This window comes from Lycium ferocissimum, chromosome 6 (genome assembly GCF_029784015.1).
Source record: "Lycium ferocissimum isolate CSIRO_LF1 chromosome 6, AGI_CSIRO_Lferr_CH_V1, whole genome shotgun sequence".
Taxonomy (NCBI): domain Eukaryota; kingdom Viridiplantae; phylum Streptophyta; class Magnoliopsida; order Solanales; family Solanaceae; genus Lycium; species Lycium ferocissimum.
The window spans coordinates 9,795,314-9,821,002 of NC_081347.1; the positions used below are offsets into that span (position 1 = coordinate 9,795,314).

General features: G+C 34.3%; 2 protein-coding genes and 2 long non-coding RNA genes across 4 annotated transcripts; all 4 read right to left on the reverse strand.

Moving 5' to 3' along the window:
• Positions 1-1,601: 1,601 nt before the first annotated feature.
• On the reverse strand, positions 1,602-2,737 carry LOC132060635 (uncharacterized). Its single transcript, XR_009415970.1, has 2 exons — positions 1,885-2,737; positions 1,602-1,809 (listed from the first exon to the last, which is right to left on the reverse strand). It is a non-coding gene; the product is annotated as an uncharacterized LOC132060635 (long non-coding RNA).
• A 3,686-nt stretch (positions 2,738-6,423) lies between these two features.
• On the reverse strand, positions 6,424-8,775 carry LOC132059273 (uncharacterized). Its single transcript, XR_009415530.1, has 3 exons — positions 8,540-8,775; positions 8,364-8,465; positions 6,424-6,589 (listed from the first exon to the last, which is right to left on the reverse strand). It is a non-coding gene; the product is annotated as an uncharacterized LOC132059273 (long non-coding RNA).
• A 1,244-nt stretch (positions 8,776-10,019) lies between these two features.
• On the reverse strand, positions 10,020-12,314 carry LOC132061083 (uncharacterized). The gene is made up of 4 exons (XM_059453956.1): positions 11,948-12,314; positions 10,610-11,240; positions 10,359-10,472; positions 10,020-10,274 (listed from the first exon to the last, which is right to left on the reverse strand). The coding sequence occupies exons 2-4, from the start codon at positions 11,228-11,230 to the stop codon at positions 10,020-10,022; spliced, it is 990 nt and encodes a 329-aa protein (XP_059309939.1). The 5' UTR covers positions 11,231-11,240; positions 11,948-12,314.
• Positions 12,315-15,689: 3,375 nt separating this feature from the next.
• LOC132060636 (syntaxin-132-like) lies at positions 15,690-17,634 on the reverse strand. The gene is made up of 6 exons (XM_059453616.1): positions 17,322-17,634; positions 17,151-17,224; positions 16,990-17,032; positions 16,851-16,911; positions 16,718-16,743; positions 15,690-16,637 (listed from the first exon to the last, which is right to left on the reverse strand). The coding sequence occupies exons 1-6, from the start codon at positions 17,394-17,396 to the stop codon at positions 16,518-16,520; spliced, it is 399 nt and encodes a 132-aa protein (XP_059309599.1). The 5' UTR covers positions 17,397-17,634; the 3' UTR covers positions 15,690-16,517.
• Positions 17,635-25,689: the final 8,055 nt, after the last annotated feature.

The window sequence follows — 25,689 nt, forward strand, 5'->3', positions numbered from 1 at the left end:
GTGGATATTTGCACAGCATTATTTAAGGCGTAGCCAATTTTAAAAAGGGAATTGCACCCCTAATCCTCCTCCTTCTCCTTCTTAGTTATTGGATAATACTATGTTTAGTATCTATATCAATTTAAATATAAATTTTTGAATAGGAAAAGTGAATTTAAATTAAGTGGATGTCGTTGAAAAGCTTGAAAATATTAGCAAAATTACCATTGTGTAAGTTTGAAGAAGTGATCTTGAATTTTGAATATGAAAATTGAGTTTAAATCAAGAGAGTATTGTTGGAAAAGCTTTAACACATTGACAAAGATGAACATTGGTAGTTCAAACCTCAAAAGAAGTATTCTCAGTTTTGGACATATATATTTGAAACTTCATATATTTAACAGTTCAAATTCAAATGCACTTGTTTTGAAGTTTTTGGATTGTCAGGCCAAACTTTATTCGAAATATCGGAAGTTTTGGACTGGCAGGCTAAACTTGAAAAAAAAAAATGCGAGACTTTGTCCTGGCAAGCAAAACTATGGATGTGTATTTCGGAAGTTTGCTTGCACAAATAATATGCCAAATTTCAGGAAAAATTTGAAACTTCACATACAAAATTTTACAACTTTGATCATGCATGTGAAAGCTATTTTGAAATTGCTAAACCTACAAAAATTTATAAAATTCAAATATGGCTTGAATGAAGGTCCCAAAAGGTAGCCGCTTGTAGTGGTAGAAATTACCCCAGGTAGTCACTTGTAGCAAGCCTATTTAAAGCATATCCAATTCTAAGAAAATTATTTAATATTTAGTTAGTTTTGACAAATTTTAAATTGAACCTCCTATTATAGCTACTTTTTTTTAATTTTTTTTTTTTTTAAATCTTAAAAGTTTGGAGTTGGATTCTGCCAATTCTAACTTCATACAAGAAGGTTTGAAGTTTGAAAAGGCTTAATTTAAATTCAGATCTTCGAGTATGTAGTTAAGCTCTTTTAGAGCCTAAATTTAGCCATAAGGTTAAACCTGTTAACCGGTTTGAACCGGACCGGTAACTGGTTAACAAACCGGCCGGTTCCGGTTTACCGGTTAAAAACCCGAAACCGGAACCGGTCCGGTTCAAACACGTCCAAAACCTCTTTTATTTTTTATTTTTTGTATAGTATATATATATTATAGTATTTATTAGTATATTGTAGGTATATTTACATATGTTATATAAGTTTATAAGTAAAGTTTATATATTTACTGACTAACAAAGCACAAAGAAGTTAGCAATATTGAAAGATATACGTGTATATATATATATATATATATATATATATATTAAGTTATATGCTTAAGTTATACTACATATACCTAAAATATAGTAAGAATATACTTATTTATATATCAATATACTTAGGTTATATAACCTACATATATATATATGTTTAAGTTATATGTATACTATATATTATAAGTATATTCTTAGTATATTTTAGGTATATTCCTAACTTAATATAAGTAAAAATATGAACACAAGTAAATAGAAGAAAGCTCAATGAGTCATATATTTTATTCATTCTTGGATAACATTTATTTGCAAATTGTAGTTTTTTTTTAACTTGCAAATAATACATGAGTTGCAAAGAAATAGTAGAATAATAAAATCACCAATTCTCAATCATTTGGTTAATTTCCCCGTATCATATTCGGTCATGGAGATATCTTCAAAGTCTTCCATTTGGTCCGGTCCACTTGCTATCAAATCTTCAATCTCTTCCTCTTCGCCTTCCTCCGCTTCTAAGTTTTGGTTGCGTCGCTCCGGTCTAATCCAATCGCGAATGCACACTAGTATTTGTAAGCTGAAGCCGTATAATGAGTGTCTATGGTCTCCAATTTATTGTCTTCCTTGGCTAAATGCACTCTCCGAAGCCACGGTTGATACTTGAACCGTAAGGATATCTCGAGCCATTCTTGAGAGTATCGGATGACTTGCCTTGTATTTCTTCCACCATGCTAAGACGTCCAACTCATCTAGTTCCTTGATATCCACATTTGGATGCATCAAATAAAAGTTATATTAATCAAAGTTTGCACTACAAGAAGGAGTTGGCTTTGAATGTAAAACTTTTAAATGCGACAAACCCGACAAGCCTTTTTTGCTACTTTGAGAAGTAGTAGGGCGTGGAGCAACGGGTGTAGCATGTTCTTCCAAATTAGAATAATGAGTAAAAACTTTTCTAAACTCGTCATCAATAGCAAGTTCGGGCTTTCAAAAAAAGATGGTTGAACTCCTCTTCAATTTCTAAAAATGTATAAATTTGACCAACCAATGCTTTAGTATAAGACACTTTTAAACAAGGATTTAAAAGAGAACCCAATATAAATAAAGTTGGGATGAGAAAAAAATATTTCTTAAATTTTGTTGTCATATCAAAAATAGCCACTTGATAACCGGGTTTATATTTATACTCTTGTAAAACTCTAGCTATTTCCGCTAAGTAAGCTAAAATTCCGGTTACCGTGGGATAGAATTGTTTAGAAAAAGCAAGAGTTGCATTATAAAAATTTTCTAAGAGTTCAACACATTCCTTAACATCTTCCCAATGCGTAAAATTTAACCAATCATCATTATTAATATTATATTTGTTGTGAACTTGTTGTATGGGAATCCTATACTCATATGCTTATTGTAGCATAATATAAGTGTAGTTCCACCTAGTCTCAATTTCTACTTGAATTTTCCTAGGTCTAAGGTTATTTTCCACACAAGCATTCTTAAAATCTCTAAGTCCATTCCATTAGGATTACAAAAAGAAACGCAACCACATCTCTAACTTTTTGAATAGAATCGTCAAAACACACAAGACCATCTTTAACAATTAAGTTTAAAATGTGACAACTACATCTCACATGAAAAATATTTTTTAGCGGAGGGTTTAATTCTCTTTAAAAGACCAATCGCCTTTGTATTATTAGAAGCATTATCTAAAGTAATACAAAGTGTTTTTCTATAAATGTTAAAAAATCTCATAATAGTAGACGTTGAATCCGCTAAAAAATTTCCATCGTGACGACCTTTTCCTTCATCATATAAAAAAGATATAATTCTTTTTTGCATAACCCAATTGTCATCACCCCAATGACATGTAATAGCAAAAAAATCTAACTTGTTAAGACTAAGACCCAAATCAACAAGTAGAATAGAAACATTACAATTTAAAGAATTAAATACATGGCGCAAATAAAATCTATATTTTTTATACAAATCTATAACATCCGCTCTACAAGTACTTCTAGGAATACCCTCAAATAACGGATTATAACAACGTTGAATGTAAGTAACAAACCCCGAACCCGAAGGAAAGGAAAATGGTAAACAATCATAAGCTATCATTTTAGTTATTTCTACACGCTCTTTTTTCTTGTCATACTTAAAAATTTTACTGCTCCTCGCGGGTCTATCGTCATTTGAATACCCCCCACATTTGAACCCGTTTGCTCTCCCCAAACATCCATATGTTTCTTTCTCATATGACCATTGTTATATCTCGTATTTTGTGCATTGGAATATTTTAAGCTAGTTGCAATAAGTTAAGGACAAGACTATTCCGGGATACGAGGTAGAGACTTTTGACCTTCGATTTTGTTTTAAGGCACAAGTTGCTTATAATTTTATTGGCATGGAACATTAAGGAAAATTTGGGGTTAAAAGTTAATTATGGAAAGTTAATTTCTTCATGAAAAAGGCCATGTTAACAGACGTGTCCTCCCCCCCTGGCCAAAATTTGATTAGTTCAACTATTAGGTACATGTGTTCATCTTGTATTTGTAGGGGCTTATTATATATAGATGGTGGATGACAAGCAAGACTTAGTATTCATCTTTCTTTCACCTTAGAAACTTGGAGAAGTTTGGAGAAAAAAAAAAGGGACCATTCGGCCATGGCAAGGAAAAATTGATGACCATGAATAGTGATCAAAAAAAATAATTTTCTTCTAGTTTTTCTACCAATTGGGAAGGTCCTCTATAACGGAGCTGTCATTGGAGCAAGCAAACCATTCATTTTTCGCGGTAAGCACAAACTCTAGCCAAGTCGAGGAACTAAGTGACAAAGGTAAGGTTTAATCCTCATTTTCATGTGTTATGATGATTTGTATACGTTGTAGTTAGTGTAGAAATGGATAAAAATCATGAAATCTTGCATGCGATGTCGAGCATGTGTGTCGGGTGGCTTGGTTGTGTCAGGTTGTGAGTGAAGAACTAATTTCATTTAGTATTTTGTTGTTGTGTTGCGGGTTCTATGACAGAAATGAAAGTTTAATGGTTCAAATCGGTTATAGTCGCTTGTGGCTTGTTATAGAAGCTAATGGAATTTAAGATAGTTTTTTGTATTTACGGAACATGTTGTCAACGGTGATTGAATGGGCAGTAGCTGATGAATTCGAAGAAAGAAACGTGTCATTGGTTGTTCTTGGTCACCAGCGGTTTCTCGTGAAGTGGTGTTGTCGGGTTGTTTTGAATATTACGCGGGGTGTTTCAAGTGTTATCGAATCTTGTTTGAATGATCTCGACAGTACTTCCTTGAACACGCGAAGCGCTTGATGTTGGCTCGAATGTACGAGTTGAATCAATATTACGGAATGTTGTCGAATTATGTAGAAAAAAGAGTTACTAGCGTTATAATGCGTTTTGAATTGATTATTGTGTCGTTAGTGGTCGCTGGCATTGTTGCTGATGATTCGCCGAGTTGAATTCTCGGTTGTTGAATTTATGTGGGAAATGTCGCCCGAATTCGTAACAGTACTAGTCAGGGATTGAATTTTAGTGCCTATAGCTAATGTTTGGCATCTATTGACGTTGGTCAGAGATCTTTGGGAAGCCCGAGACTTAAGTCCGATTAGCGTAGAAGCGGACGAGGTATGTAAAGCTTACCCTTTCTTTCTTTTGGCATGTCTTAGACGTAGGCAACAGATACGAACCTCTAGGTAACTCTATTCTTAAAATCCGAGCATGTCATGGTTCTTATTCACTTCTCGATGTTAGCATTCTTAACATAGTCGAATTATGGTCCTTGTATCTTTTGTATGATTGGATTTCAAATGTTGCATAAAAAAGATTTTGTTCGTAAAGGGTTCCGTAACTACGAACGACCGTAACTTTCATAGACGGGCTCGGATCGCTTCGACACGTTCGTAGAAGATTCTATAATGAATAATGACTCTAACTTTCATGTGCGGGCCCGGATTGGTTTGATGCATATCCGTGGTCCCCGAGATTTTCCTTTGTATAGCCCTAACGACTTTTTTTTGAGAGAACTTAACATGATTACCGTTTTAACTCTCGAGCGTCGGCTACTTACTTATCTATTGAAAACAGAATGATGATTTATCACTACAAGAAAATGACAAATTTGTGATGGACAAATGTCACAACCATCACAAATCATTGATCATGACGGATTTGTGCCAAAAAAATGGGACGTCCCAAACCTCTAGTCATAAACTCACTCTGTGATAGATTAAAGTTCCGTCACAAATTTTTGTGACAAGATTCGTCCGTGACAATATGTGCAGCCCTCGTATTTGGCTAAAATCCATCACAAAATAGAGATGCATTTTTGACGGATTGTTTCGTGACAAAATAGTGACAATTGTTTCCGTGATAAACTTTTAAATTTAGTCACCGCATTTGTGACGGAATATTTTGTCACAAATTAATTGTGACACAATATTTTGTCACAAATTTACTCTTGCAGCCATATTAGTGACAGATTTAGGATAAATTATGAGAAACTAAATCCGTCACAAATTTAATTTAAACTTTTAGATTTAATTAATAATAACTACACAATATTTGTGAGTTTTATAATATTGTTGAATATATATAGTAAATTCGCTAAAAGCATTAAATTTAATCACCAAAGCATAATATTAAATTACAAAAGCATGAAGGTAAAATATGCTAAAACCCAACTTCAATAAGCAAAAGTCTACAAATATTTAAAAACTTACGAAGCATCCAATTGCGAAAGTCTAACAACACTAAAAACAACACTTAGAGAATCCAAGTAACTCAAAGTCCTAAAATGTTAAAACACTTAAGCATTTGGTAAGTCTAACAACATTAAAAACAACACTTAAAGAATCCAAGTAATTAAAGTATGAAAATGTTAAACACTTCAAGATTTGAAGAAAGCAAGTGATCACTGCATCACGAGCGAGAAGATAACGCCATCTCGCCTCATCATACGGTCCATCGCTCCTCCATAGACTTAAACCGATCATCACTTTGTTGCCTCAAAAGCAAGACCTCCCGCGCTACGCGTCGTTGCACCTCCGCCTCTACACGCTCAAGAATCCTCTCTTGATTTTCTCTCATACGCAACATCTCTTCCTCGCGCTTGATGCGCTCTTGAGCAATACGATCGGGGCTACCGCATAAATTGCGTGCGTTAATTTTGGTCTTCGTACATAGTCAAACCTTGAGATCCCAATCCATACACATGTCGTTTTTTCTCTCCACCCACGACATCCAAGTATAGGCGATTTACATCGAGTTCTAGGACTTCTTGCGACCCATCTGATGAGCTCGAAATAGCAGCAGCCACCACAGCCTCCATTTTATCCTGAAAATCCCCAAATATCAGTCACTAGAGACCCAGGCTTTCCACAAATATATACAGTTAATACAACTCGCTCGTAACAGTATAAATCCTTAATCAGCAACTAAAGATTATATTCCTGCTCAATTTATGAAAGATACAACCTCCACAATGCCTAAAACAAAAAGCCTTCAACGGTAATTACTATTTACAAATTAAACGCATTGCAATTCTCATTATCAATCAACACAACCAAAAACAAATAAAGCCTCAGTCCCAAACAAGTTGGGGTCGGTTAATGTTTTTCATTAAACATTACCTCGTAATTTCCTAACCCAAGTGAGTTTTGAACTACCACTAGCGAGAAATTGAAATACATGATCTAAACCTAGATAAAAATTTAAAAACTCAATTCCATTTCTTTTCAAACAAACCCCATATTTGAACATCTAAGACAATGCATAATAATCTGCTAATGATCAACTTCTAAATACTACTTTAATCAAACAAGAACATGCATGTACCAAATACCCAGACCTTGCGAGAATGAAATGAAACAACACAACCAACAAATACCGTAGAAGAAGATCAAGACTTGCGTGAGCTTGCATTTTCGATATACACCTCGCTAAGAGGGAACTCTAGAGCATAGCTAATGACTTAAAGCGAGTAGATAAATGTAACACAATTGTCAAAGAGATTACAAGGAACTAAAAAACTATTCTAACGGATCATGAAGTATAGAAAGAACATTTTTATATGATATAACTAAATGAGCTCATTACAAAGAAGCGAAATATCTCTTTATATAGGTAAAGGCTCCAGACTTCAAACGACTTTACAAATTAAAGTTAATTTAAAAATGGATCTTATCTTTCACCGATGAATCAAAGCGACTTAAAGGAGAGACCTAAATGCATACACTATATTGGAGGTGGACATCTCACAATACAAAGACTTCCAAGCACCAAGGTTTTGACTTTTCGGGTAGATACCAACTCAATCAACATTGAAGGGAGATGAATTATAGGAAAGTCATTTCATGAAATCCTAACATCTTAAATCCACACTAAGGCTCAAACTAACCTAAAATAGTCTAGGACATACATAGTACTTTATATGATGACACCAGCCTAAAACCAGAACATAATCCAGGTGTGTAAACCAAAGGATAATCTTCTAGAAAGAGTCTTAACATAAACTCAACACCGAGTAGGTATAAAAAGCTGTTGCCATCAGTGAAAGGCACACCCACCACCCTTAACGTACTGCTCTATTTAGTAGATGCGCCAATAGATGCAGATGGATTAAAGATGCTTGGAAAAGATAATAATTGCATTTTCTTATACCTCAACCCACTTGGAAGAGATCTATCAGATTTTTCTAGCTACTAGACTACTGCCATAACATACAAACATTTCATTAAACTTAAAATTTCTTAAGATTTTTTCCATCTAATGTAGAATTTCATACCATAACATATAACATTTCCCTAGCTAAAGAAAGGGTTCAGAGAGCACGATGGATATTACTGCATTAACTCTAAGACTTTCAAAACAATAACATAAATAGATTTGCTCGAAGTAATACTATTGTGTTCTTAAAGCAACAGTAATTGTATCTTCTATCACAGGATAAACTCGAAATAACAAACTGATTCTCCAGCAAACAATAACTAGCAGGAGAAGTCATATATTATAGTAGGTTGAAGTATAAGCAAATGCAAATGCAATAGATATAGATTTAGTAATCTCTCTAACAAACAACTCTGAAAATAAAGTATTACAAAGAAACTTACATTAATGCTCTTAGACTTGGTGTCAACAAAGCTGCCATCCTTTCTTTTGTGCAGCTTTTGAAATACATCCCATGAATTTGCTGGACGACGTAGTTCTAGTGACTGAAAAATAAAGTTTAATTTTGAAGTAGAAATAAGGTTAGAGAATTACTCTATTAACATGTTAAATTCGATACCAATTTTATAGTATGCTCCACTGTTGACCTAGAACCACCAGTATGCTTGCTTGGACCGGTGCCTGGACCACCGAGGCACCGTATCGATTCTGAGTGGCGATACGAGATTTGTCCAGCCACTTCTCCGATGCCCAATATATCTTCCAGCTATCCCATACATCTTGTGGAACAAAAGTAGGCCTGGGACCTTTTCGCCAAAGGTACAGTTTCTTAGAGTATAAGACGGATGCCACTTTACCCCGTGCGTGTTCCATTATGACATTCTCGGAAGGGTTCCACCGATATAATTTACGGAAAAAAAAATTGATTAGTTACATAAACACATATGGACATACCAAAAAAATTAGTTATAAGTTTTTAAAAATAAAGCAAGACTTACCATAAATTCATGCCAATAGAATTTACGAGTGGATGGACTGACATCCTTCCATGAGTAACCAGTAGCATCTTGTCGTTCCTTGAATGTTTCTGTGATGGTCTTCGAGATAGAATGACCATTAGGAACGAACCTAAAACAAAATAGAAAATAAATAAATAACACATTTCATGATATTTATATTTTAAGAAGTTAAACCATTTATACAGAAATATATTTTCTTACCTTTCCCCCACAACTGATATGACCAACCGACTAGATCTCGATGAGCCGGTAGTAGACCCAATAGAGACATCTGAAGTACTAGAAGTACAAGGAACTGATGGTGGCAAATCACTCATATTCTTAAATGCCAGTTACCTATGTCTTGCACAACTTTGAGTAAAAACAAAATAGGTCATTAAATAATTCGAAACATGATAAAGCTTAACAATTGCAACAAATTAGTTCCTGAAAAATAAAGCAACGAGATCTCAAATTATATTAGTCCATTTCTACAGTAATAATAGCTTAACTTACTGACCAAACTCATGAAACAGTAGATCAAAACTAGATTCATCAAAAAACACAAACTATTAAAACTTCATGTGACATTAATTTATTCACTTTCTTCTTCCCCTTCCTCATCATCCTCATCCTCATCATCATCCTCATCTTCCTCCTCGTCGTCGTCGTCATCCTCCTCCTCCTCCTCTTCTTCCTCTTCCTCCTCCTCCTCCTCCATGTCAATGAGCACACCATTTGGACTATTTAGCGTATGAGGTGTCTCGTCTACATTAATATCAATTTCATGCACTTGACTATCATCCTCTTGAAAAGGCCGGATCATTCGGTGTATGAGGTTGTTCTGCCGTGTTTGGAACTTCTACAACGGAGCGTGCCTTTATCTTGCGAAACAACTAACCATTCATTCACTCAGCCCTTCTTGAGTAGGATAGGTTTCAAGATACACTTGAGAGTAGCTTGCACGGCCATGTAATAAATGGTTCATATTTATTAAAGGTCCTTCTTTTGTTAACTTCAACAAGGTTATCTTGTGGATGTACTCTTGTACCATGTTTGGTGTTGGATCAAACCAAGAACATTTAAATAACACGGATTCGCTTAAATGGTAATGCATGATATTCTAAGCTGTAAAATCTCTATCAACCGACCATAGTAATCGATATCGTTTGCACTGTGGCTAGAGCCTTTGATGCATACACCACTATTCATTGTAGCTTTACTTGAACCGTGTTCTTCAGTGTGAAACCTGTAACCATTTACTACATATCCATTAAAGGGTTGAACTTTATGCAAAGGCCCTTCTGCAAGATCCTTCATGATTTGATTGCTAATGCCGGATGAAGGATCACGTGCCTATTGACATTATAAGTAATAAAGCATGCATTACGATTATATTTTATGAACAAAAAAGAATTATTTAGATATATTAATACTTACGTATTTCTCAAACCAGGATGCAAACTCTGTTTCAAGTTTAGCATCAATCTCGCTATCTTCAATATATGGTTGAATTTGTCTCAAGGTATCTTCATAAATTCTGAGGAAAGAAAGCTAAGTTAGTTTAACAATATCAAATTTAAATGATATTGATATTTGAATCATAATTAACTTACTTTATATATGGTTTTACTTCATCACAATTCAACAGAATATATGTGCGAGCTGCATGATATTCTTTATCATCTAACCTCCTTTTTTTCTGACATTATGTTATCAGTTGGCATCAATTCTGATAGAAGTTGACATAACTCATCATACAACCTTTCAGAAAAATGATGTTCTGCCTTTAGATTCAACAGACGAGCAACGACAGACAATTGAGAATGTCCGTGTGGGTTTCCCGCCCAAATTTCCTGTTCTGATGCTTTGAGCAGATCATAAAGATGTTGTGTTGTTGGATTTGGGTCCTCTTCCAAGTTACCATCACAAGAAGGCCCAGCAACATCAAAAATCATAGATCGAAATGCATTTTGAGATTGAGGATTCACAGTTTCACCCAAAGCTGTTGCTTGATGATCATCAAGCATGCTTGGATATGGAATATAACTTTCACCATGGTGATACCAGCTATAATAATCTGGTACAAAGCCGAAATTCCCAAGATGTGACATGATTGTAAACTCATCTAAAATGTTTTTATTCCGACACTTACGATGATTACAAGGACATCTTAACATATCACCGTCCATGCATTGTGGATGTCTTTTAGCAAATGCAATAAAATTCTCCACCCCGTCAATAAATCTAGGATTTATGAATCCATCTTCCAATATTCTATCATACATCCACTCACGATCAGAATTACTCATATTGTGCTCTCTGACACAGAATAAACATGTGTTAGACAAGTTGTTTCCATATGATACTAGAACCTAGAGGTACTAGAACCTAACAAATTTAAAGCCATTAGACAGTTCTTCACTAAAATTTACAGTTATTGTTATCCTTTTCATCATTTTACAAATAGCTTTATTGCATAACTCAGAAATCATTAAGCCGAATTAAACATGATACATGGAACAATCTGATCATCTAACCAAATTCTCTATTGCATATATGCCCAAACCTACCTCCTATAAAATTAATATCCACAAGATCCAATCTTTGCAGATGACAAAAAGCGTGCTAAGATCAGCTATCACATGAATCCAAGCAGTAAAAGTATAAGATGCAGCAGTTTTTTGGACTCATATAAAAAAGGAGACAAAACAAAATCTAATGAGGAAAATAGTTATATATCAGGTTCCATGGATCAAGATAAATGAACAAAAGAAATAGCTAGTCTAGCTTTTGGTCAGTAAAATCCATTAGGATTCCACGACACATTTTATTTAGATTCTTTCACTCTCGAAAATAATAGAAAATGAATCTGTGAATACAAGCCAGACATACAAAATAGTGGAAAATTTCATATTTGAAGAACACACAGAGAAAAATACATCAATACTATTCCTAGAGCACATAAAAGAATCCTTCAATCGACAATAACAAAGAAGTTTTTCATAGGAGAAAGATGGATTTCATACCTGGGTGAGCTCACAAGAGTAACAATGAAGCAGGCAGAAGAGTTGGAGCAGCAAATAACACAGTCCAACAAGTTTGAAGAAGTAATTAAAAGAAAATAGAAATGAATAAATCAATCCTGTATTAAATTCATAATAATTTTTCATAAGTTCTGATAAAATTGTTCATCAAAGTACAACTAAGTCCAGAATCGTCAAGGATCTTCATATCTTACATATTATTATCCAACTACACATCCAATCCTCGGTCGTTACACAACATTATAACAAAGAAAAAACTGAATTACGTCTAAGTTAATCGTTCAAGGATCTTCATATCCTAGACCTATTAAGTCTATATTATCCAACTACACAACATTATAAGAAAAAGATTTTGCAGTTTTAAAATGTTCTAAATTCATCAGCTTAGGCACGATGCTAACACAAACTGATCCTTCAGTAACGAATAAATAGGAAATGAACAAATCAACTCAATAAAAAAAAACTGATTTTGCAGCTTTAGAATGTTCTAATTTCATCGGTTTTAGGCACAATGCTAACGAAAACCGATCCTTCAGTGATGAAAACACAGAAATGAATAAATCAACTAAATAAGGACAAAAATCAGAGTACAACTAAGTCCAGAATCATCAAGGATCTTCATATCCTAATATCTAATTTCATATATAGAGCAAAGCCGCAATCTGAATCAATCACAAAAAATGTGATCAACTCGATCTATTTCAAATAGATTCATCACCAAAATTACACACTTCTACAAGAAATGAACAAAAGCAACACACATACAACAAACAAAATCACACATGAGCATTACCTGATATTCGCACGAGAGTGAGAACCTCAAACTTTGAAATTGGTTTAGAAAAGGCTGATATCCGCCAAGATTCGATTTCAAATGCATAAAAGAAATAAGCATTATAAGAGGAACAAAAATGGCACGTTTCTTAATTCCTAAATTCGAAGTGTTAAATTTGGCTAAAAATTTACGATCTCTCATCTATATTAAGATCAATCGTCATTCCAATTAAGATAAACAATTCCTGTAAATTATAGAGAATAAACACAACTAATCAACTAAACATGTGAATATTAAATGAGATACAGAGTATATAAAATTAAAATTGAAAAAAAAAATCAACAAATCGCATAACACCTCAATCTCATATATATTAAAAATCAATTGTCATCCTGATACTAATAAATAATTCGCAGCTACAAAAATTCCTTAAGATAAACAATTTGTGCAAATTATATAGAATAAACACAACAACATCTACAAAGCATATGAATACTAAATGCGATACAACTCAATTTGAGATTTCATTTGTCGATGCAACCTAGCTTCATTTTAAGTATATCAAACTAAAATTAAAACAAAATCAGCAAATCGCATAAACAAGTCAATTTCATATATATTAACACTCTTCAATTTTTAGCCTATTATTTACCAATTTTTAACCAAAAAACTAAAATGAACAACATGCATCAGTTTTTTAGCCTAAATTTAGCAGAAAACAACATCAGAACCAACAAGGAGCTAGGATTTAGGTCAATACGAACCAATTTACACACGTTTGACCAAAATATGACCATCGAACTCATATTTTTGTGCTTAAAGAAGATCAATATACGTAATTAAAGAGCACTCACTGATTTCAAATCTCAGATTTTGAAATTGTAGCATCAAGCAAAACAAAGACCTAATAACAAGCATTAAAAGAGGAGCAAAAATGGCAGAACCCTAAAATGAACCAAATCGGAGCACTCACTGATTTCAAATCTCAGATTTAGAAAACTTATTCATTGTTGAACTCGCCATTGTTATGTTGAATGGTAAGCAATAATCGCCATCATTAATTTGAAACCGCCATTGTTATGTTCAAATTGCCATCATTAATTTGAAATCTCCATTGTTATGTTGAAAGAGAAAGATGTAGATTTTTGTGGAAGTGAGAGTTTTGTGAGAGAAGATTACGGAATAAAGGGGTTTGGGCCTTGGGGTGGGAAAATTAAAAGTGTTAGAAATATTTGGAGGCAAAACTAATAAGTTGTCTAATTTTGTTATTGTGGGAAATAAATAAACTGTCACACAGTTAATATATTTATTAGTATTAATTATCTTTTTATTATATTTGTGACGGAATGTTGTCAATACACAAATTTTTGTAACGGATTTGTGACAAATAGTTGTCATTTTTTCTCATCAGCCTTAATTTTGTGATGGAAATAGGTCCGTTACAAAAAATATATTTAAAATCTGTCACAAATTTGTCACAAATCCGTTACTCTCAGAATTTTTATGAGAAAAAAAAGATTTGTAAAATTTTTTATTTAAGAAAGGTTGATCTGTCACAAACCCGTCAAAATTCGTCACCAGGATTTGACGGAATTGCTCCGTGTCAAACATTCCGTCACAATTTTGACATTTTCTTGTAGTGTATGTGCATATGGTTTCTCGGCTACTCGCTCGTGCGAGGGGTTTGTTGTTACTTTCCTTTCGCGCGTCCGGGCCGGTGGCATGTATTCGTGCGACTCCACCGCATTGTTCACATCGCGTCCCTCGCTAGAGGGTCGGGGCACGTTATATGTATATGATGATACGATGATATGGGGAGGGCGGCCCCGGGATGGCATATGATGACTTCATTCACCGCGTCCCCTCGCTGGGGGCGGGGCACGTTATATGTATATGTATATGATGATTTTATTTACCGCGTCCCTCACTAGAGGGCCGGGGCACGTTATATGTACACATTATACATGCATATGTACATGATTATATTTTACTTATGTCGCTCAGCCCCATAATGGGCTGGGTATGATATTGACACGCATGATTTATGTTTCAAAGGCAAGTATTATGATTTTCTGATTACTGTACTACTTTTCTATCCTCCTTATTGATGCGATCTGTTTATTGTGTTTCGTGCTTTACATGCTCGGTACATATTAAAAAAATCTTGACCCCTTTCGGGGGCGTTTCGTCACCGCCCGGTACGGTGACGATCATTTTGGCGGTTTGCCAGTGTAGGACACCCACTCTGCTGTCTTGGAGCGCTCCCTTGTTCCGGAGCCTATATTTGGTACAGTCCCTTTTGTTATATATGTGTACGTCTATTCAGGGGTACGGCAGGGCCCTGTCCCGTCATATAATTCTGTTATTACTCTTAGAGGTCTGTAGACATATGTGTGGGTTGTGGGTAGTTACTGTTCAGTTGTGTTTGTGTTTTTAATGTTCCCGGGCTTATGTACGATATGTATATATATATTTACGCGATGCCGTGCCTTTCTGTATATACAAGTTCTTAGTATGTTTGCTGTGGGCTGATTATAGATAGCAGATGTGTACGAGTGCCCAGCTCGGGCACTAGTCACGGCCTACGGGGTTGGGTCGTGACAACCATTTAGTGTACCCGTTCCATCATCTTTACTAGTTTCTTGCCTAAAAGCAAATACTTGTCCACATAGGATGCATTTAGTTGTTTGGCTTTCTCTATCCTTAGTCATAAATTTTCAAATTTTAGCGGTTAGCTTACGAGTTCTAGGCGGTTTGTCTTGTGTATGTGATTGTGCAGGACATCTATCTCCTATGGGATTTTCGGGAGCTTGTGTTTCATCATCATCAATTTCATTAAAAGTGTCGGTATAATGTTGTTGCATTGCCTCATGACCTAAAAGTGGATTATTTCCACCAACATCAATACCTAAATTAGGTGTTTCTTCCACAAATGTTTCCTCATTAAGTCCACCCCTCACTACTAAAAAAATAGTATTTCCCGACCTCAAAAAACCGACCTCAGTTGAGGTCGGAAAATAACCGACCTCATGAGGTCGGTAAAGTCGTAATATTTATTTTTCAATTTTTTAAAAAATAAGCCGACCTCATGAGGTCAGTAATATTGTACCGAAATTTGACAAACGTAATGTACCGACCTCAGTAGGTCGGAAATTTATTTGATGCTAAATATAATAATTTTATTTTTAATTTAAAAGAATACTGACCTCATGAGGTCGGTTTATTAAAAATAATTTTTAAATAATTTTTAATAAACCGACCTCGTGAGGTCGGTATTCTTTTAAATTAGAAATAAAATTATAAAATAATTATACATACCGACCTCATGAGGTCGGTATAATTAGTCAAATAAATGAAAAATACAGACCCACTTAAACGTATACGTACCCTTCATCTTTCCACTTTCTCTCTCTTTCCTCTCACCTTTTCTCTCCCCTAAATCTCTAACCCTAATAACCTGCCCGCCAGTCACCATCGCCGCCTTCCAGTCACCGTCACCGCTTGCCAGTCATCGTCGCCGCCGTCTCTACCCAGTACCGCCGTTGCCGTCCATAGCCAACCATTTGAGGTATGCTTTCTTTCTTTTCAAATGAGCTCAGTTGGTACTATTTCTGCTAGTTTAACAAGAAAATAAGAATTTAATTTATTGACACATAAACCATGCTTCCTCTACATTTTATACGTACCTCATGGCTCATGAAGTAATATGTTGACAATAAACAAAGAAAAAGACTTCAGAAGTGGATGGCACATAAATTAAGTCCCAAATTCTGAAAGTCAAAAGAGAAAATTATAGTAGAATGAAGTAGTAAGAGGTAGCTGTCCACGTCCCATTCCTTGGATAGCATTCTGGAAGATTTGTTCACTGCTTCCGGTTTCTATCAGGTTGTTGATTGTCTAACATGATGATTAAAATAAACATTAGAAAAAAAAAATCTCATTGACCAGGATTATCATTGACAAGACATTGCACTCACCTCCTCATCTGGTCTAGTTCCAGTGACTGTTCAATTGTGAGATTAATACATCATAAAACCACATATTAGATCAACATATGGAAATTCAGACATTGATAAGTTATATTTCTGTTGTAAAATGTGGGATCCAAACCTGTTATCACCCTTCGCTCTACAACTTCACGATACTCGTCGTCTATTCTCTGCCTTAATGTCTGGAAGAACATGACTTATTAACAATTTAAATTAAAGAGAAAAGACAGCACAAAGCAAATAACACGACTTGGCTATACCTGAAATTCTGTCATAACATCTCTAAACTTTTTTGTCAAGCCACTGCAGATCAACGATTAATAAAAAAAACGAAGAAAAACACACACAAGTACGACTGCTCAAGCACAAGAAGTGGAAAATAACATCAAGCAATATTGAAAAATTGTGTTTGTCAATGTACTTGGTCATATTTGTCCTTGATCTTTCAACACTTGTACCCTTTCCACATCCGGGCTTTTGTCGATTAGCCAAGTTCTAAAGAAAAGAGAACAATTAGAGTGCTTTTAAATGATGAGCATTGAACTCAATAACTGCTTTACTGATCCAAATATAAAAGAATAGACAAATTTACCTCTTTATTTATTGCTTCTATTTTTGCTTTGACATTTCTTGCAATCTTCCCAACTTCATCTATATCTTTCTCCATCCGCTTCCTTATAGCTGGAAACAAGTAAAAAACACTTTCTTGAGAACTTGTGGTTAGCAGGCTACAGATTATCAAGAAACAAACAGTTGGCAGACATATATGAACTTATCCATGTTAATATTTCACAAGTGCATTATAGTCCACTAGGCATACTAGTGTTTTTAAAAAAAAAAAGCAAAATCCAAAAGTTCTTTACAAATGTAGCCAAAAGGCTAATAATAAGAGCAAAATTAAACTAATGACCAAATTAAGACTTATCTTGTCTTAACTTGATACTACAAATTGCCAAAGAATTAACTAGTAAAAATTGAAAATTAAAATAAATAAAGTAATACTGAGCATTATTGAAGGTACAAGATGTGCATGTGAGAAAATCAATCTTTATTAGAATTTTTGAAGGTACAAGATGTGCATGTAATTAGAAAAGACAGAGTGTCAGTTGCAGCTGCTGATTTGTGATTGCCCCTTTTTGTTTCTTAGAATTTTCCATCTCTGTCAAACTATCAATGGTATCATTTTTCACCATTAAGTTCCTGTCCTTAGTCATCCATTCCCCCTAACTACCTTATAACTCTCCATGTTCCCTTAAAAAATTCCTATCTGAAGCAGAAGCTGATTTACTTTCCCTGCGAATGAAAGATAATGTTTGGGGGAGATTTTGATACTTATTCAAGTGTTCTGGTGATAGGGAAGAAAATATGTTCACTCCTTATTTATGTTTATATATAACATCTACACAAATGTGGGATCTTGATATCTCCTTTCTAAGATCTTATAACTTGTATGTTTCAATGAAACAGTTCTGATAGTGTCTCTTAGATGTGCATGTAATCAAAAAACATGCAAAGTACTTAGTGAAAACCAGCAAAACCAGGACTTTTGCTCTGCATCTTTCCTTGTGACTTTGCACAGTACTTAGTGAAAACCAGCAAAATTGGTCTGATGCATATCTGAGAAGGCCAGCAACAGTACAAGTGAGCTGCTGCTATCTGTAGCATTTGTAAGTCCTGCAATCTGTGAAAACCAGTGTGATGATCAACTGTTGTCTTCACCAGCTTGAAAATTTCTGTAATTGCTATGGCCAAACAGTGTCCCAAGTGTGCACTCTTGATGCACAATTTGGCCAACAATCTTGGTATTTTTACTGAGTTATGATCCTTCTTAATGTTGCTTGTATTCCTTGCCTCCTTCAGTGATATATATGTTGCAAAATTATCTTCTTCCAAAAGGAACAGCATGACCTCAAATTTGAAACCAGTTTGTACCAAATCCTTTCCCAGGTGAGTAAGATCAGCGATACACATAGGCTTCAAAATTGTTGTTTTCCTGATATCGTTGTGTTTCCATGCTAAAAACAAACCTGCAAAAAAGAAACCAGAGTTAGGGTAAAAAATTATCACCATACTCTCCTCCCAAAGGATTTGAGCATGGTGATATAGTCTTCCTTCCATCCCATCTCTAACATCCATTTTCAAGAACACCAGCAGGATTTGTTTCATTCTCCATATAGCATAACTTCTCAAATATTGCATGTTGTAAGTGTTAAAGCTTCTCCATGTCCACCTTATCTGCCTTAATTCATCTCCCAAAAAATCAATAGATAAACCAGTAGCAGTATAATTCCTCTTCTGTACACCAGCAACTTGATAAAAAATACCCTTAATGGCTACAAGTCCTATCTGAGCACAGCATAATTCCTGCTTCCCATCAAATGTAGCTGCTTGAGGAAATATCAATAATCTCATGTCAAACAATATCAACAACCAGCTTGCAACATTCAACCACCTTTGTATCACTTCATTTCCCATAGTAGTAGGATCAGTGTTACCTAAAGTAATCAAAAATACTACAGGCCTGGTTTTCCTGTATTGCCAAGCAGAGTATGATACTAAACTGTGTCCTGCAAAAAAGAAATCAGTGTTAGCGTAAAAAATTAACAGTTCTGTCAACATAAACTTAAAGGGTGGAAGCAAAATGATGAATGGAACTGCAAAGAAGGAGCTATTCTATAACAACTAAAAATTGAGGAATATGCAGCTTAACAACTGCAGCTTAAAATGCCAAAAAAACACATTTTGCAGGTAAAAAATTGCAGAAACTGCAGTTTAAAATGTGAAAGCAGCGGCTAAAAACAACGAAAACCGCAGGTAAAAAACTGCAGAAACTGAAGCTTAAACGCGACAAAAATTTTGCAAGTCAAAAATTGCAGAAACTGCAGTTTAAAATGTGAAAGCAACGGCTAAAAACAACAGAAACCGCAGGTGAGAAACTGCAGAAACTGAAGCTTAAACGCGACTAAAATTTTGCAAGTAAAAAATTGCAGAAACTGCAGTTTAAAATGTGAAAGAAGCAGCTAAAAACAACAAAACCCGCAGGTAAAAAACTGCAGAAACTGAAGCTTAAACCAGCTTTTCAGTGATGCAGAAAACCAGTACCAGTGCATTTTTTCATTTGTTGCATAGTATGACCTATCATTTGTATGTTGAACAGTGTTAGAATTAGCAACTTGCGTAGTGAGAAGTTCCTGAATCAACTCCATTGTGTCTTATCCAGCTTTTAGTAAGTTCTTCCTTAAAATAATGTTTTTTGTTCGGAGATACCAGGAGACTCTTTTTTCGACTCAACATATTTAACTTGTAACTGGTCTGTTTTCAAATAATCTGTACTGTGTAGTTCGTTGATTTTAGTTAAATAGGTGAATTATTTAAACAAATTTTGAAGCTGTCCCTTTTCTATTAATTTATATTTGCGATACTTACATATATTATTTTATAGATGGCAGGTGAAAAAAGGGGTAAGAAAACAAAGAAGGCTAAGGAGACGCCGGTTCCCCAAACGCACAAAGGAATGTTTGAATGTTAATATTGTGGTGGATTTATGGATTGTGTAAGTGTTTTGTGGATGTTTGCGAGGGGTGAAGTAGTCTAATGTTGTAGACTAACTTAGTGTAGATCTACTAGTTTGATGTTTTGTGAATGTTTGTAAAGGTTGAAGTAGTTTAATGTTGTGTAGATGTTTGCGAATGTTGAAGTAGCTTAATGTCTCTTCGGAATGTTTGAATGACGTTTTGATTCAACTTTGAAGTAGTTTCGAATTGAATTTGACGTATTGTTGGTTGTAATATATGTGTTTGTTGAAGTAGCTTAATGTTTTATGTTTTTTAGTAGTTTGGTGAATTGTTGGCAGCTATTTGAGCTGGTTTTAGTTGAATATAAAATTGTTTTCATCTTGACAGGGGGGCAGTTGGAATAGCAGCTGGATCCTACCAATTTTTTTGCAGAATACCGACCTCATGAGGTCGGTTTTCTGCAAAATTTTCCAAGAAATTGCAAATTACCGACCTCACGAGGTCGGTTTTATGCATAATATTCCCAGAAATTGCAAATTACCGACCTCATGAGGTCGGTTTTATGCAAAATATTCCCAAAAACTACAAATTACCGACCTCATGAGGTCGATTTTCTGCAAAATTATCTATAGAAATAGCAAATTACCGACTTCATGAGGTCAGTTTTCTGGAAAAAAAATTCCCGAAAATTACAAATTACCAACCTCAGGAGGTCGGTAAACTCATATCATTATATTATTAATATAATTTACCGACCCAATGAGGTCGGTATTTTATTTAATTAATACCCGACTAAAAAAACATTACCGACCTCATGAGGTCGGTAATAATTCCGACCCACTATTTTCCGACCTGATTTTGAGGTCGGTTTTGAGGTCGTTTTTTGCCCAAAACCGACCTCATGAAGTCGGAAATTGCCATTTTTTTTGTCGGAAAATCCTACTGTTTTAGTAGTGCCTAATAATACCACTACTACCGGCACCACGTCTAAATCTCTTCGCCATTATTAAATAGAATTAATTTAAATCACACTAAAATAAATCACAAGAAAATAAATTGCAACAAATTAAATTGCTAGAATTAAATTGCGAAAAAAAAAGATAGAGTTGGAACGAAGGTACCAAATTCTTGGACTAATTTCCAACAAAGTGAAGGCGGCTAGAATTGCAAATCCACCAAAGCTACTTCGATTGTTGCAAAAATCACCAATTCCACCAACAATATTATAATTACAAAATTAATAATTGAAACTATAATAAGACTTTATAATATTTATTTGAGAGAAATTTAAAGTGGCTAATTGTTGCAAAGTAACTATAATTGAGAGATTGAGATTTGAGAGAAAGAGAAGAGTGAATTGGTGTGGATTAAAATGGAAAATGGAGAGGGGTTTATATAGGGGTGGGGGATGGGTTAAAGTGTTAAAAAAAAAGTTTGGGGGGTTGGGGGGGCAAAAAATGGGTTTGGGACCGTTTGGCAACGGCCATTTTTGCAAATGGACCGTTGCCCAACGGTCCAAATTAGCAGCCCAACGGCTACAATTAAAAAAAAAAAAAAAATTAAATCGACCGGTTTTACCGGTCCGGTTCTGGTTTTACCGGTTTAACCGGTTCCGGTTCCAAAAAAATCGAAACCGGACCGGTATGTAATAAACGGTTAACCGGTTCAACCGGTTCCGGTTTTACCGGTCCGGTTACCGATTTGAACCGGTTAACCCGAACCGGTTGACGGGTTTACATAAGGTCTAAATTTGAACTTCCTTCTTCGAATTTGGCAGAATTCAACTTTCAGACCGACATTCTAAAATTTTCAATTTTAAACCCGCATGTCTGAATTTAATTCTAGCATGTCTGAATTTATTTCTAAGGCGACTAAACTTTAAATTAAGTCCTGACTATTCTTTAATTAAAAGTTAATTAAAGGAGTCCTAAAAATTGTTATTGCGGATAGTAGCAGAGCCAAAAATTTAAATAAGGAGATTATCTTTTACCCTATTTATACATTATAATTTTTTAACAAAGGAGGTTCAATTGAACTCCATGGCACCTCGCTGCTTTGTACACTTCGTCCAAAGGAATCTCGGTGATATCTATTGAGCCAAGTCCAAACCTAGTATTTTCATTCAGGAAGTATGTCAATGAAGTCGATATAAATATTAGATATTAGGATTTAAAGTTTAATAAACACAAAAAAGAAATACTCAATAGGCATTTTCTTCATAATTTAAGCCTTAATGAGTAGAGTTTCATGATATTTTATTATCGTGGGAGGTAGCGGATCTACCCCGTAAAATATTAAAATACGTGAAATCTAACTTGGACACCGTCGTTATAAAATACTCCCTCCGTCCCATAATAAGTGTCACCTTAGTAAAAAAACACGCATATTAAGAAACCAATAATGCAATGTAAAGTTTACCAAATTACCCTATATAATAAAAATAAATTATTTTTTCCTCTTAATTAGAGCATGCACAATTAGTAAACCTTTTGACATTGGGAATCCAACATATCAAGTTACTATGTGACTTTTCCAATCATCATTTAAATGTTACTTTAACTTGTTACTTTTTGTCCAAGGGTATAATTGAAAAAAACTAGTTAATTTGTGTCTTGGTTTACTAAGGTGACACTTATTATGGGATAAAATTTTATGGCTAAAGTGACACTTGTTATGGGGCGGAGGGAGTATTGTTAAATTTCGTTTGCTCACTTACCTCATTTATGCCCCAATTATCTACTACCAGACGCATAAAAGGAAGAAGTCAGAAAAGAAATCTTAAACCAAATAAGTCCAAACTATAACAGTGACCAAATGAGCTAGCTGAAGTCGGTGATACTTGTAATAAGTCTTCTTTTGCATTTCTATCCCTAATTTTCTACTTCAATTGAAAAAATCAAATATCAATCTGCTCTTAATTAATAACATCTAGTAATCTTATGTCATGATTATAGTATTTTGTGATTTTGATTTCAATTTATCGCTTTTGAGAATATGAATTAGTGTCGATGGAATCGCTTCTAATGAAAAAACTACAAAAAATAGGTTTTAATTCATGACTACAATCTGCAATTAAACGAGCTGAAGCCGCTGACTACAAGAGGGGTTAATTCAAATTGATTTATTTGAAAAAATTCAAATACCTATCAGAATTTGGTGAACAACTTGAATCAAACGTCTGTGTGAATATGACCTTTTTAGGTTAACAGCTTGGTTCAAAAGAAGAAAAAAAAAAAAACTCTTTACTGTTGGTTACTCTGGTCAGAGGTTGTTGTGTTTTTTAGTATGTTAAATTCTTTGACTTTTATTATATGTATTTTACCTCTCTTATTTATTCTTTTGACTTCAATACTCCAAACCATTTTCATATCTCAGTTTGACCTCCACAAATATTTTCCTTCCATTTGGTTCCGATCCGTACAGTCAAAACAGTTGAAAACCTAACTGAAACATCTTTTTGAAAGATTGAAAATACAAATATTTGGAAATAATCCATGCAAACATTTTAGGGGAAAAGACTAAAATTAAATTTTCTATTTTATGAGGATATGAATAAAAGAAAATTCTCCTATATAACATATATAGATTATATACCTTTTGATCACTTTATATGATATTGTTACTATTTAGAGAGAGAAACAAATTTCTCTTTGGTTATAACATTTTCATACATGAATTTTTAATTGTTTTAAAAATAAAAAAATTGTAACTTATAGTAGTACTTTGTTCCATACTTCGGACCCTTTCATTTTAGGAGAGTGGCGCCGATGAATGGCAAGAAGAAAAGGTCTTTGTGAGATTGGAATACAACACTTAAATGGTTTAGAACTGAATTATAAGTAATTATTTAAGTGCAACTACAATCTCATATGCTACTTAGTTGATCAGTCACGTCATTCTTGTTCTTTCCTTTGCATTTCGATTGTCATTCAACATTCAATTTTGCCCCTTTATGCGACAATAAACGTATGATGAAGAGGAGTAGGTTGTTTAATTTCTTTTTGCTGATAGTTATTTATTGACAAGGGCGATATTTTTTTGGTTGAAAGAGTCAAAGACTTTTGGCCGAGCCTAAAGGAAGACTATTTCTGGGAATCTGCTTTTGGTAAAAACATAGTGTGTGAAAATTCTTGATTTTTAAGCCACGTTATTGCCTTGTAAGGAATTCTTGTATCATATATCATGGTCAAAGATGAAACTTTGCCCATGTGATATTTGCAGCAACACATCCCATTAATCAACAAGAAACAACGGAGCAGTGTATTTTCCATAACTTAATTTCTTCCCATAAGACTAATGATTTACATTCATGAATATTGAAGCTAGACTAATAATTTTGATCATTGTGACGGTCAATTTTAGGCACTTGAAACAAAAAAAAGACAACTAGAAAACAACAACGAAAAAAATTCGATCAACTAATGCCATAATAAATTGATTAGTGAAATACATCTGCTTGTAAAAGAATCTTATGAAAACAAATGTTATTGTTATAAAAAAAGATAAGGTAGAAATAATCTGAAATCTCAAAAATAGCTATGGCTACTTCATGTTAATGGACCTAACGTTGCACAAGATTGAGAAAAAAATCAAAATTCAGATCATCATTTTCAATTCATTGCTTTAGAAATTATAAGTCATCAATATCAAGGGATTAGCGGCCACTTACAATACATTTTCAAGAATATTATGGATAATTCGATTGTTTGAATACTGATTAATTTGAATTTTCAGTATTGTTTATGAATTCTTCATGATATGATAATTCGGTTGCCATTAGCACATATGGCAATTTGTGTCGGCGAGACAAGTTTGATAAAGAGTTTAAAAAAAAAAAAAAAAAAGTGCATAATCAAAATACTTAATTGTATAAGGTAATTGAATGCATATCTTTATAAAAATTATTAGTACTCCTGGTAAACCTAATAATTGAAAAAAAGTATATTCAGATGTAAACTACCCTTGAATTTTTTCAGAAAATGTCAACATACTATATGATAGTATATGTTGACCCGTAACTCAAAGATTAGGCTCAAAAAGGATAATTTCAACCCGTCCGTCCCATAAAAAAGAGTTGTCAAGAGTGGATACTTGACTAAAAAACTAATTTTCTATCTACCTAATACTCCACAAAACCGCAATTAATTCAGACTTACTCCCAAACATGAAGGTATATTCAATTGAAGAGGATGACCGCTACGCTAAAATCGTCAAACACAATACGCCAAGTACTATTAGAATGGACTCGTTCAATTCCCCCCGTCCTCTCTATGACATACTCCAACAAGTACACATTTACTATTCCCTTTGTCCCATTTCAATTTCCCACCCCATGGCATGATACCTTTCGCTCACCTATTTTCGTCCGTCCAAATGCGACGTCTTTTCTCATTATTATTTACAACCATTTATTTTCTCGATTCGTCCATTCATGCATGAAAATCG